The 13,162-nt window shown below is 35.1% G+C and overlaps 1 protein-coding gene across 1 annotated transcript; it reads left to right on the forward strand.

The window, feature by feature from the left end:
- The first annotated feature begins 9,963 nt into the window (after window positions 1-9,963).
- Window positions 9,964-10,392, forward strand: LOC127840360 (uncharacterized). The gene has a single exon (XM_052368770.1). The coding sequence runs from the start codon at window positions 9,964-9,966 to the stop codon at window positions 10,390-10,392; it is 429 nt and encodes a 142-aa protein (XP_052224730.1).
- The last annotated feature ends 2,770 nt before the right edge of the window (window positions 10,393-13,162 follow it).

Below are 13,162 nucleotides of genomic sequence, written 5' to 3' on the forward strand. Positions count from 1 at the left end.
ATTTTGTTATGGGCCGGTGGCCTTGAATCAAAGGCAGAATAAACTTATCAAACTGTATTGATGTTCGTGACTGGAATATGTGTTTGATGATGTTTTATTTCGATATGGATATAATTTGATGGCAGCAATTGGCTTTAAGTTTTCCACATGATTTCAGTAAATGCTAACTGTTCTCACAAATACGTCGTTTTGAGGCTTTTATTGCTGTTCTTCGGCTTAAAAATGCAATTTGCAAAATGCAAATAACCCAAAGAAGTTAAGAATATTCTTAATTATTATATTATTTTCAAAACTTCATTTGCTTATCTTTCAGCAAAATAGTCTGTACAACAAAAAGATACGAAGAAACTGTTTATAATGTAACATAAATGGAACAGAATGCACACATATATATCCCGACAGATTAAATAATCAGTACTTATTTCGTTATTGTCTGAAAAGATTCTCGCAATATTATATAAAGTAAAACAAGTATTGTACATGGTTAATTAATGAATAAACGCATGTTCAGGCGTGCATTTGCAAGGGAAATTCTTACAAAAGCATCCGAAACTCCCTAATTAAATTAAGGATCATTACTTGTGGAATCATCTCCAACACAGTAATCCGTTAAATCACTCTTACAGAAATACGAGTAATAAGTGTGAAAGGCAGGTGTTACACATGAATTAAGGAAATCAGACTGATTTAAACAAAAATATTTTTGCCGTAGATGTTTAACAAACAAATACATTATGAGTTTACAAGGAATATATTCAGTATCCTTACATCACAAACACTAGCTAATGGCATCACGACCAACAGCAAATGTTTTGTCTTTTGCAAAAAACAAATTCGTTTGCAATACAACATTAATAAAACATTAATTTCGACATGAAATGATTTAAATGTCGCTATATAAGACAAACATGTATTCATTAAATAAATTAGAATAGAGTATAAAACATTTCATCATTTGTTATTCCTCAGTTGTAAATTGAACATTGCCTTTACAGAGTCAACTTATGACACTAAAATGAGTCTTGTTCTGAGAAAACTGGGCTTAATTCATGTGCGTAAAGTGTCGTCCAAGATTAGCCTGTGCAGTCCGCACAGGCTAATCAGGGACGACACTTTCCGCCTAAACTAGATTTCGGTAAAAAGGGACTTCCTTTAAACGAAAAATACCATAAAAGCGGAAAGTGTCGTCCCTGATTAGCCTGTGCGGACTGCACAGGCTAATCTGGGACGACACTTTACGCACAATAATTAAGCCCAGTTTTCTCAGAACAAGACACAAATAATCAATACAATTGTATTTCAAGAGTGTTCCTGTTCAGTAAATCAGGTTTTGTTAGCTTATAATATTTTTAAATGTCTTCAATCTCTGTGCAAGTCGTTTTTTCAGAGATAACGAGAAAAAAACATAAAACGTTAAGTAACATGAACTATATTTTCAGGTTCATCGATGTTACTGGCTGATATCTGAAGAACAATTATCTTGTTGTAATGCAATGGAAAAAGGCAACAAGAGTCACGATTGAACAAGAGTGTGCGGTATAATTGATTAAGACAACACATCAGATAGTGTCAATCAGAAGATAACATTGGAATTAAATGACAAGCATGCGTTCCGGCTTAGTCAAACCAATATAGAACATTTTTTTTGCTAAAACAACCTCCAGATATTGGTGCGTTTTACAGCAGATTAAGTTTTGGATTACCGCACAAGCATATCTTATTTTTATAATTAAAATATTAGGAAAGTTGGTACCGCCTATGCGAAACTTAACGAAATACCCGTTATAAATCGCTATTTAGTAACGATGCAAAGATTATATTTCAATAAAACGTATCAATGAATAATCGAAGAAGTGTTATTAATTTCTGATATCACCAATGCACGTGTTAATTGTGTCTTGTTCTGAGAAAACTGGGCTTAATTCATGTGCGTAAAGTGTCGTCCCAGATTAGCCTGTGCAGTCCGCACAGGCTAATCAGGGACGACACTTTCCGCTTTAAAGGTATTTTCAGTTTCAAGGAAGTCCCTCCTTACCGAAAATCAAGTTTAGGCGGAAAGTGTCGTCCCTGATTAGCCTGTGCGGACTGCACAGGCTAATCTGGGCAACACTTTACGCACATGAATTAAGCACAGTTTTCTTTGAACAAGACACAATTAGGGGGCGTCGGGATCCGCGAAAGAGTGTTATTCTGACAGCGGCGACATTTTGTAGCCTAACCCTGATAGCGGCGACATTATGTTGCCTAACATTATGTAGCCTAACCCTGACAGCGGCGACATTGTGTAGCCTAACCCTGACAGCGGCGACATTATGTAGCCTAACCCTGACAGCGGCGACATTATGTAGCCTAACCCTGACAGCGGCGACATTATGTAGCCTAACCCTGACAGTGGCGACATTATGTAGCCTACCCCTGACAGCGGCGACATTATGTAGCCTAACCCTGACAGCTGCGACATTATGTAGCCTAACCGAAATCCCTGTTACATGTATAGAACTTTAATTTATTTTGAACAATGACCAAACTTATATGTTGTTTACCACTTTCAATAAAACCTAATAAATATCCCATTAACACTGTTTAATACTATTAATATCACTTTTTTATGAAATTATATGGTCGATTTCGAGCTCCGCTCGGTGTCAGAAAGCGTTTCTTACTTAACCGAAGTCCCCTGTAATTAAACTCTATTTCATGTCGAAACAATATTTGGTTAATTGTTTCGAGTGCAACATCGGTAAAAGCCATTGTAGAAGTATTAATACGAACTAATACCACCATAACCCGTAGTAACATGGGGGATTTTGTTATGAGCGCAAGCGTCTGAGAGTGTTTAACTAGGCGAAATACCCGTTAGCCAGCATTATTGAAATACTAATATTTTTTTGCATTTTCATAATGAATAAATGACATAAAGTCCATTTACCAGTGTTACAGAGAATGAAAATAATCATTCAAAATCATCCGGTATTTCGCGACTTAAATGTGTCGGTTCTTACCCTCCAATCTGTCTTGCTTGGGAATCCCAATCAGGAGTTTACAATCCCGCTGACCAAGCACTTCGGATCAAAGAGGGACTCAAACAACCACACCATGCATATGAATCAGCAGTCGAACATTATTTGGAAAAAAAACTGCATGAGGTCATTTTTATAATTCGTGTTGTATTTTGTTTAGTTCATAAAACCGTGTAAAATATGCATTGGGAATACAACATACATTAAAACAACATACATTAAACTTGAAAAAAATCCTGCATAATACATAGGCTCGAGGGCAAATCTGTTTAAAATAGAGCTCATTAAAAGTAAATTTTTAATCCATTACATATATAACAAATCGAATAAACATTGGCAACAGATAATTGACGCTGACTTCCTCATACACACCTGTGCAATTACTTTTTTCAAAACATCTTTTTTGTTACATAAAAGACCTTGCGAAAGTTGATTGGAATTCAGTAACTAAAATGATACTGACAAAGCGCGTTTAATGGATACAAGATTGTCCAGAAAATTGTTTGAGCTGGATATATAAAATAATAATAATAAGCACTCATGAATGACTTTCACTTTCATACCAGCGTGTTGAATGTGTGTTACATGTTAGTAATTCGGGTTATGAAATAAATCAAAGTATGATTGTCTTCAATACGTTTTAAAATGAATATAATTTTATTTATTAAACCAAGACTCGAACAATGTCTAAACCTTTCGAGTTTAAGGTGTTCTGAAACAGTCAGTCACAATACATACTAATTTTAATTTTATATTACCTTTTCAAATCTAACAAATCAAAATTCGTCCCTAATTAGTTAAATAACGTCAGTAGAGATTTTCGTATTATCAAAACGCTTAAGTGACGTATTTATAAAGTATACTTTTAAATGTTTAAATAGCGTCGTGTAGCAGTTAACTATTTTGACAAGAATATAATTCTTATGAAGTAAGGAGTTTTAATTATTATATCATGCACTGTGTAATATATTTATAATCGTTTACAAGTATGAAATTAATATTCATTCTTGTTTGCTTTTGAGGGTTTTAATTTTAAGTCAACTCTTATCATAATAATAATACACAGTCAAGAACAATGATCAGTGGTCGACGATTACATACTTCATAAAAGGTGCCCTAGTGTGCCTGTCTTAATAGGTCCACAGCAACATATGCAGTCCTGTATAAACCTTGTAATACTTCATCAGTAACATGTCATTACGTTCCGTTTATAAAAAGAAAGTAATATCAGTGAGTCGGAAATATGTTACAATCGCATTAAGTTTTTTCGTACAATATTTTATTTAATTTAGTTTCGAATCACAAAATCTGCTAAGGAATGACCAGAACATAATGTAATTGTACATGATATAGATCTTTCCCAACGTGGGGATCAAAAACGGATCTGTCCGAATCTTGGCAATAAACATTTATACTTCGTATTGTACTTAAAACTGATTAAAGCAATCATTTTTAGCTTAGCATGTAAACTTTGTTGATTTTACTTTAAATCTTCTCTCAACACTTTTTGCTTGATTCTCATTTGTATTACAATACCATTGAGATATTCACATTATGTATATTCAGCCCACATAGATTTAGCAAGGAATGCGTTGTCTAAGGCTATTACAGAAACCAAGAAGACGATTTGTTTCCGGAACGTTAAGCGGCAGTAGCGATGAGTGTGATGTCGATAAAGGTAGACATACGAAGAAACAATATTCTAAATAATATCCTTGTAAACCTTGTAAGCAAATGGAAACATAAGACACGTTATGTGCAACATAATAGATTACGACACCACATTAGTTCCTGTCAAACGGATGAGACGCATACAGTCACATCTCCTGTTACGGTCTTCATTCCTCCTCGCAAAACAACTTTGTTCATTGATGCCATTATGTGTTTTTTAAGATTGCTACACGATTTGCTTCTCTACTTGGTGTCGGATCGAAACATACACAAATACAACCTTCGTTATTAATGTAGATCTCATTATAAGCATACCCTTATTGATAGGATTTAATTGTAAACGGATAAATTGTTTATTCATTATGTTTGCGCGAGGAAAAAATTTAGTTAAGGTGAAAACAGATCGTTTTGGTTGAAATAATACAAGTTGCTAATCAGTAAATAAAAAGCCCTGAAACTAAACGCACGACGATAACAACCAACTGAATTTGATTGGTCAAAGCTATAACAAACAATATAAGCTACACAATTAAATTGCTTTATTTTAACTTACAACAATAATTTTACACATTTCAAAATATATGCTTAACTATGTTGTAATAATAAATAAAAAACAGACATATTTCATCTTTGAGTGGATGCAGTCTATAGTAACTGAAGTTAATTTACATAATTCCATCTTTTGGAAGCATATTCATTGACATATGCAAGCATAAAATCTCGCATGCTTTGAAAGTAGAATTGAAAACAATCTGTAATGGCCAATCTTTGTCTTATTATCCTATGCCCTTTGTACATTCACTTTAATAGAAATAAAGACAAAATGACAAAAATCGCTAAAGTTCATGTCCGTTAGTACTTCTATCGATATAAATATTGCATCGATATATAAAGAAGTACATCACATTAAAACACCAAGCAAGTTATGTTTACAATCAACCACTAGACTACACGATTAAGCATGTAATAATTCACTTACGCCCAAGTGAGAGGCAACTGTACAATTCATCATTTGCAATTTACGACGTTATTGTATCCTTTCATCGTGTGTAGAATGGTTGATATTGGCGCCATGCGTTCTGTGAAAATGGCGGAATTAAATAGTAGACATTATTGCTAAAGGTTAACCAGTGGTTCATTCGCTGCGATGCATGTTATTGTTAGAATTATAAATTGCTATGAACATTCCATGGGGAAATTATCCATAAAGCAAAGCCAGCACACATTACAGAAAAAGATATATGACCGCATTTGTAAGAACGATTTCATCGAATAATATAACGAATATTATCACATGGGAATCATAAATTATTGCATAAATGCAATTCATCTAGAAAATGATGCAGACTAACTTGGTTGACAAATTCGTTACTTTAAACAGTACGTGTATTATATTTAAAAGAATATATGCAAAAAACTGCAACAACAATACTTTTTTTGTCATACATCTTTATACACTGCGAACAAAAAATCTGTTTTTCTTTAACCTTAGAGACATAAACAAAGTGATTTTTTTAACGAAAATGCAAAAATGCAAAAATGCAAACGCATGACAGAAATGCTCGTGTAGATTTTATACAAGCACTGTACAATTATAGAAACAATTTATTTAGCCGATTATTCACCTGTTTGTATTCCAGTTTGGATTGTTTGTCTGAAAGGATTTGGATTTACATATGAATAGACCGACTGCTAATCAATTCTGTCATTACCAATTTAACGGAATTGTCGCAGCATCAGAAAAATGAAAATAATATTCTTATTATTCACGTAAGAATAGCGTTATGCAGATCTGGCCGGCATGCAAATCGGGACATGCGACTAACATTGCATCATAGGAAAGGACTTAAATATGATTGAACATATACTTTTTAACAGCAACAACATCACCAAAATCAGTAACTCATTTTACAGTATAACATCACAGTTGTTAATATTCGGAAAATCGATATTGCTTAGATGTTTTAAATAACATATTGTTGAGATAATGAATAGTCAGTTATATGAAAAGAGGATTATATACTATTATCGTGGTTTAAGCGACACTAAATTATCATCTTAAATATCATGCTGCTTCTTATACGCTTTTCTAAGTATGTGTATTAAAGATCATGAATACTTATCTCTCTCTCTCTCTAAATATATATTTTTTTTTAAAGTATATTGAACGTATTTATGTTAATGTAAGCATACATTCTAGTATATAAGTTTTTTTATCGATGTTTGTAATAATTTACATAGAGAACGCGTTAAACCGTTTAAGCATATGCCTTGCCCAGTACAATTTCCCGGAAATATGTAAAACTATTTTCCTAACATGGGGCTCCGACCATTATTACTGCATACCAACAACAGTTGATTTCCATCTATGTATTTAGAAAATACGCCGCGTGGCGTGTTAGTACGCATATTAGGTAACATGTCACAAAGGGTCAAGTTGTAAGTAAAATTAACACTGGACAATCAAATGTACTTTTTGTCTCGCTCTCAGAAGGATTTCTGAATACATGGGCTCTTGCTAAAAGATCGTGCTTTGCCAGAGCGTGTAGTGTTTCTGCCGGTTTGAAGAAATGTAACTACAACAAAATTACAAATAATCATACACATTTTAATTCTAACTCTTTAACTTCTCAACACATGATGAATTGAATGAAATTAAAACGCATCGTCCAGTAAAACTACTATTTAATTAAATTACTACTATGTTTTTAAATGCGAGAATGAAAAATATATATCAGTTATGTGTTATCGGATGAGTATAAGTAATACCACGCTGGAAATGCATGAAGATTGATGAAGATTCTAAGGGGATATCTACAACAACAAAGATATGACAATAATATCTATAGACAAACGTTGAAATCCATAAACAAGTTGACATTCTATTAAAATTGATATGTGTATTTCTATAGTTATACATCATAAATAACTGTTTAAATTAGTTTGTATAGTTTGGGCTATTAATCGTACTTCTTTTGAATAACTTGTTTTGTCATTACAATATAATATGTTTCAAGAAGAAATCACATTGGCAAAGTTTGCTTATCTTGAGTATCATTACATCCCTAAATTGATTGAGTTTAATCATGCGATTTATCAGACCCTACATTTATGTAAAACTCGAGCCACGATAAGGACCGAACTGTTGGAGCAATATCAAATTATAAATCTCCAGCAACATAATCGTAAAATAGTTTCTTGCTACAATCAGCGAGTCTTGTTTTCTGCGTAAGTTACGAAATGAATAAAAATGTAGTATCGCAGTGTTTCTTACATCATTAACACTTGAACATTTGTTACAAACTTGATTCTTTGTTTATCATGAATGCGTGTAATTTTGTCTTCAAATGTATGAGCAACGGCATTTCTCATAGTTATTTTGCTTATACATATGTCGTTCTACTGTTTATATCGGATATTCTCTTATATAATATAGTTTGTTAATTGTTTTACATACCGTCCATATGCACCATATTTCATACATACAGAATCTTCAACGAGTTTTAATAATTGACTAGCATTTTATAATTACAACACAACATGAACTTAAGCTGACATTCTATCGGGGTTAGGGTCATAAAAGTCCTTTTTAACATAACGTATGAATCTATTTTAAGTTTCGGTTTCATCTCCGTCAAACGGGTATATCGTTAAAGTTCGCGCAAAAAATATAACGTCATTTCGTTATTGCCCAAGTAAAAAACGTCATTAAGTTTCGCGCAAAACATAACGTCATTTTGGCAACTTGTTTATGACCAGAAAGTAGCGCCATGAATATTCATGTTTAAATTTGCATACGAAGTGTTTTCATCGGAAAATGAAAAACCGGTCACGTGAACAAAATATTCAATCAGAATGCAGCATTCATATGCATGTGTCAGAAGTTGTAATCATTCTATTATACTCTTAATTGTTCATAACACGAGTTCATGAATTTTGAAGCTAAAATTTTCTTAAGTTATTATCGCAGGGTTTAAAGGCAAAAAACTAATATTTTTAAGAAACCATGATGAAATATAAACTTGGTTTACTGATATTATGTGATTTGACGTTGACGACATCGTTTGGCAAAATAATTTCATACGTTTGGTAAGTCACAATTTCATACGTTTGGTAAGCCAAAGAGAAATCGTAGCACATGAAAACTTTCAACAAAGTATATTGAACATGTTTAAGATAAGACTATTTGAGACGGTTGTATTAAACGGTAAACAATATGAGACCATATATGAGAAACGTGGATATAATATCAAACTATAATTGCCTGATATTGCACGCAGTATAAAGTCATAAAATATCATGAAAACTACATACAGCGACGAAAATCAACAATCAAATATGTCCATTGTAACAACAGTTTGATTTGATTTCACAGGGAAATCAAAATACCAAGCACTGTGCATAGCAATTAACAACAAAACGTCGTATTCATTGTTATATTTGTATGTTCACGGGTGTTCTAAATTACAATAGCAAAAATTAAGTCCATGTGCAGGGTCTGGTTCAAAAGGTACAGTTGTAAAGCCCAAGCATTAGCGCAAATCACGAGCGCCCCAGTTTTGGCGTACTTTGATCCTGAAAAAGTAGTCGTGCTGCAAGTGGACTCATCGCAACACGGACTGGGTGCATGTCTTCTGCAGGATGAACATTCCGTGGAATTCGCCTCGCGTGCTCTAACTACCGCTGAGAGTAAATGTGCGCAAATCGAAAAAGAAGCGCTAGCAATTCTATATGGACTGACGCGATTTTACCAATACACCTTTGGAATCAAAGTAGTAGTGCAGAACGATAATAAACCATTAGAGACTATTTTGAAAAAGTCTTTGGGACAAGCGCAAAAACGACTTCAAGATATAATTATGCAACTCCTGAGGTATGACATCGAGTTCCAGTTTGTGAAAGGCTCAGATCTCGTGATCGCGGACGCTCTGAGTCGTGCATACCCAGAATCAAAGGAAAATGAAACTGCAGATCGGTTGGACATTCGAAATGTCAAAAATGATGCATTCGACCAGTTTCCAGATGCAAGAATTCTGGAAATCAGAAGTGCAACAGAAGAAGATTCGTCAATGCAAGAGCTTCAGCACTTGATAATTACTGGATGGACGAACAAAAGTGACATTAGTGCTGAACTCGGACAATATAACCCTCTCAGAGATACTCTCAGTGTGCAAGATGGAGTGATCTTCAAAGGTGAAGCAATAGGTATTCCAAAAGCCTGAGAAAAGAAATGCTGCAAAGACTGCACAAAGCACATCTTGGTTATGATAGTATGGACAGAAGAGACCGCAAAACGATATTCTGTCCGGGTATGAGAGCAGAACTGAAAGAGTTCACGAAAAACTGTGTACAGTGTGAAGACAGAAAACCTCCCCCTCAACAGGAAAAGTTGAAAAAACATAGTGATGGACTACGACCTTGGGACAAGGTCGGATCGGACTTGTTCCAAATACAGAACAGATTATATCTCTTCGTCGTAGACTTCCACTCAAGCTTCATCGAAGTGGATCTTCTGACAGCGGCAACCAGTCAGCAAGTGATTGACAAAATGAAGAAACACTTTGCTAGATTCGGAATTCCCAGAGAACCGATAACCGACGGTGGACCCCAGTATATGTCCACAGAATTCCGTAACTTTACACAGAAGTGGGGTATGAAGCATCACATAACGTCGCCCAACCACACAGCATCAAACGGTTAAGCCGAGAGTGCAAGCCATGAAGACGCTAATCATCAAGCGTCACGAGTTGCGTACGGACCCGATAGAGGCGATCCTGGAGCAACGAAACACCCCTCGTGCCGACACCAAGAGGAGTCCAGCTGAGATGATGATGAATCGAAAGCTTCGAACGATGGTACCTTCGCGCGTGAAAGCAGAGCCAAGTTGTGAATCGCGAGTGAATCGTAAGAAATCGGTGAAAAAATGGTTCGATCAAAAAGCGCACGATCAACCAAAGGTAAAAATCGGTCAATCAGTGTATTTCCATAAGCAGAGCAAAAAGCCCTGGCAGAAAGGCATAGTTGAAAATATCAATGGTGATCGATATATTTTGCGTAGTGAAGAAAGTGGGCTGTATGCCAGAAATCGTGTTCATATCCGTCCGACAAAAGTCGAAGTGCAGATTCGCGAGCAATCTCCGCCTCGTTATGGCGATATATATACTGGTAATCAAAGCGCGCCAAAGACGCCTGAAACTACTCGTATGACTGCAACCAATCAGAACCAACAGCAGCTTCGGAATCCGGCCCGAGTCGATACAACCTAAGGTCCCGCGGAAACATTCAAAGACCCCAGTGTCTTGAGGGTTTTGTGTGAAATCAATGAATAGTTTTCATATGTCTAAGACTGAAGATTAGATTTAAGGAACGAGATTTTAGCTACCAGCTTGATAATTCGATCAAAGTTTTAAAATGTCAAGAAATGACAAACTGTTTGAACATGTTTAATTCTAGTCAAGTTTGTAAAAGTTTATATGTTTAGACTGCTCTAAGAGTGATTGCTGTTGTTAAGTGATCTTAGTTTTATAAGTTAAGACTATTTATAGAGTTCACACCATTGTCTTGATCATTTGAATTGATATTGTTAATGGATTTTAATAACATTGTTGTTACAGAAAGAGGGATGTTGATAGATATATGTTATATTGGAATGTAACCGAATGTAACATATTTCTATCAACATCCCTCTTTCTATTACTATTCGTAATAAAGTAATCAACAGTTTTATTGTTTGTAGCAATGCGTCCTGGCAGGGATTTGATCTATTGACATTAATAGTCCTTTTGACATGCAATACGGTGTTCTAACTGTAGAGTTTATTGAAATTAATATAGCAATGTAAATAAAAGCGACAGGTCCGTTTTTAAGAATAATAAAATTTCGTAAATGCTAGCAATCATCACAGGATTACATGCATACATACTAGAAAGGTCATTGCTTGAATAATGGCGCCACAAAGGTAAGATGATAGTTCGCTATGATGTAAACTGAAAGCGCACGTTTGTGTTGTTCTTGTAAATTTCGCTTTAATAGGCCTTATTTAGGAATTAAGGAGACGATTGCTGATAGCATGTGAACAACAAGAAGCCATTGCTCGCAGCTAAATGGATTTCTTTCAAGTTAAACCCTTTTAACAGACTGCAAGGTCGCCGTGGTGTAATGGATATGGTGTCCGCTTAGCGACCGGGAGGTCACGGGATCGATCCCCGCTGTGGGAGCGTTCTTTCGATCCCCCATATAGACACCAAGTACTGGTTCTAGGCCCAGGAAACGGACTCGAGAGCATTTCAAATAAGTAGGAATTACTTTCTATGCAATCGAGCTAAAATAAATAGGTTTAAACTAAACTAAACTAACAGACTGCAACATAAGAAGTGGATTCATAAGGGATTTCATACAGGTGACGATGGAAGTGACAGGCAATGCAAACTAAAAAGACACGGCAGTTTCTATAAGTTACATATTTATGTGGATTAGACCGTTGCTTAATGATGATGCTTAAAGACTCGGAAATCGCAGAGTACTATGTTTTCAGTAGCAATATTTGTTTAGAACAGACATATTATGAAAAGCATACCTCTAGCAACATGTGTTGTATGATATGCTGCGCTGTGAAGACTAGTTCATTGCAAGTTTAGCGTCATTTAATAATAATTTAGTCCAGAAGTTAATACTTAACGTTACAAACCAAACTTTATGGTATTTTTTAAATTTATTAAGTTTAATTATATTGACAATTCAATAGATTTCGAACCGCACTAGAAAATGTCCAAAAAGACAAATGCCCATAAATACTTCGAAGTTCTCGACCTTTAAATAAAAATTATTTGAAAACCACCAATAATTATTGAGTCATACACATCTCGTGAATCCGGGCGGATGACTTGACTGTTGGACGGATAGACAGAAATAAAAGTGAGCGTTGCTTTGTGAAACTGGGCTTAATGCATATGAGTCAAGTCTAGTCTCATATCCATCTATGCAGTCCGCACAAACACATCTGGGCGACACTTTGCGAAACTTTGTCATGGTATTTTACGTTAAGGGAAGTATCTTCGTATCGAAAATCCAGCATGGACGGAAAATTGAGTCCCTGGTTAGCCAGTGCTGAATTCACAGGCTAATTACTATACGCACATGTGTTTAGCCCCGTTTTCCCAGACCGAGAGTCAAAGATAAACAGACCTTTTGATTACTAATTCGCTTCGGGGCCTGCTAAGGGGAATTCGATCACTAGGGGAACAGGACGTGTGTACAGATAATCGAGAGAACATCTGTCAACAGTGCAAACATTCACTGCTGATGATAATATTGACATACTCCCAGAGAAGAACACTTGCGTTATTTTTCTCGCATATAATCGGATTTATATTTAGCGAAAGTACTAAATTGGGTAAGACATATTCAACCAAAACTTGGTAAGGATATTAAGCAGTACGAAAAGTGGTAATCTTCAAGAAAAGAATGTTTTA

This window comes from Dreissena polymorpha, chromosome 8 (assembly GCF_020536995.1).
Source record: "Dreissena polymorpha isolate Duluth1 chromosome 8, UMN_Dpol_1.0, whole genome shotgun sequence".
Taxonomy (NCBI): Eukaryota; Metazoa; Mollusca; class Bivalvia; order Myida; family Dreissenidae; genus Dreissena; species Dreissena polymorpha.

Bases quoted from the DNA above. Each gene is read 5' to 3' on its own strand.
- LOC127840360 (XM_052368770.1), top strand. From the start codon at position 9,964: ATGGACAGAAGAGACCGCAAAACGATATTCTGTCCGGGTATGAGAGCA.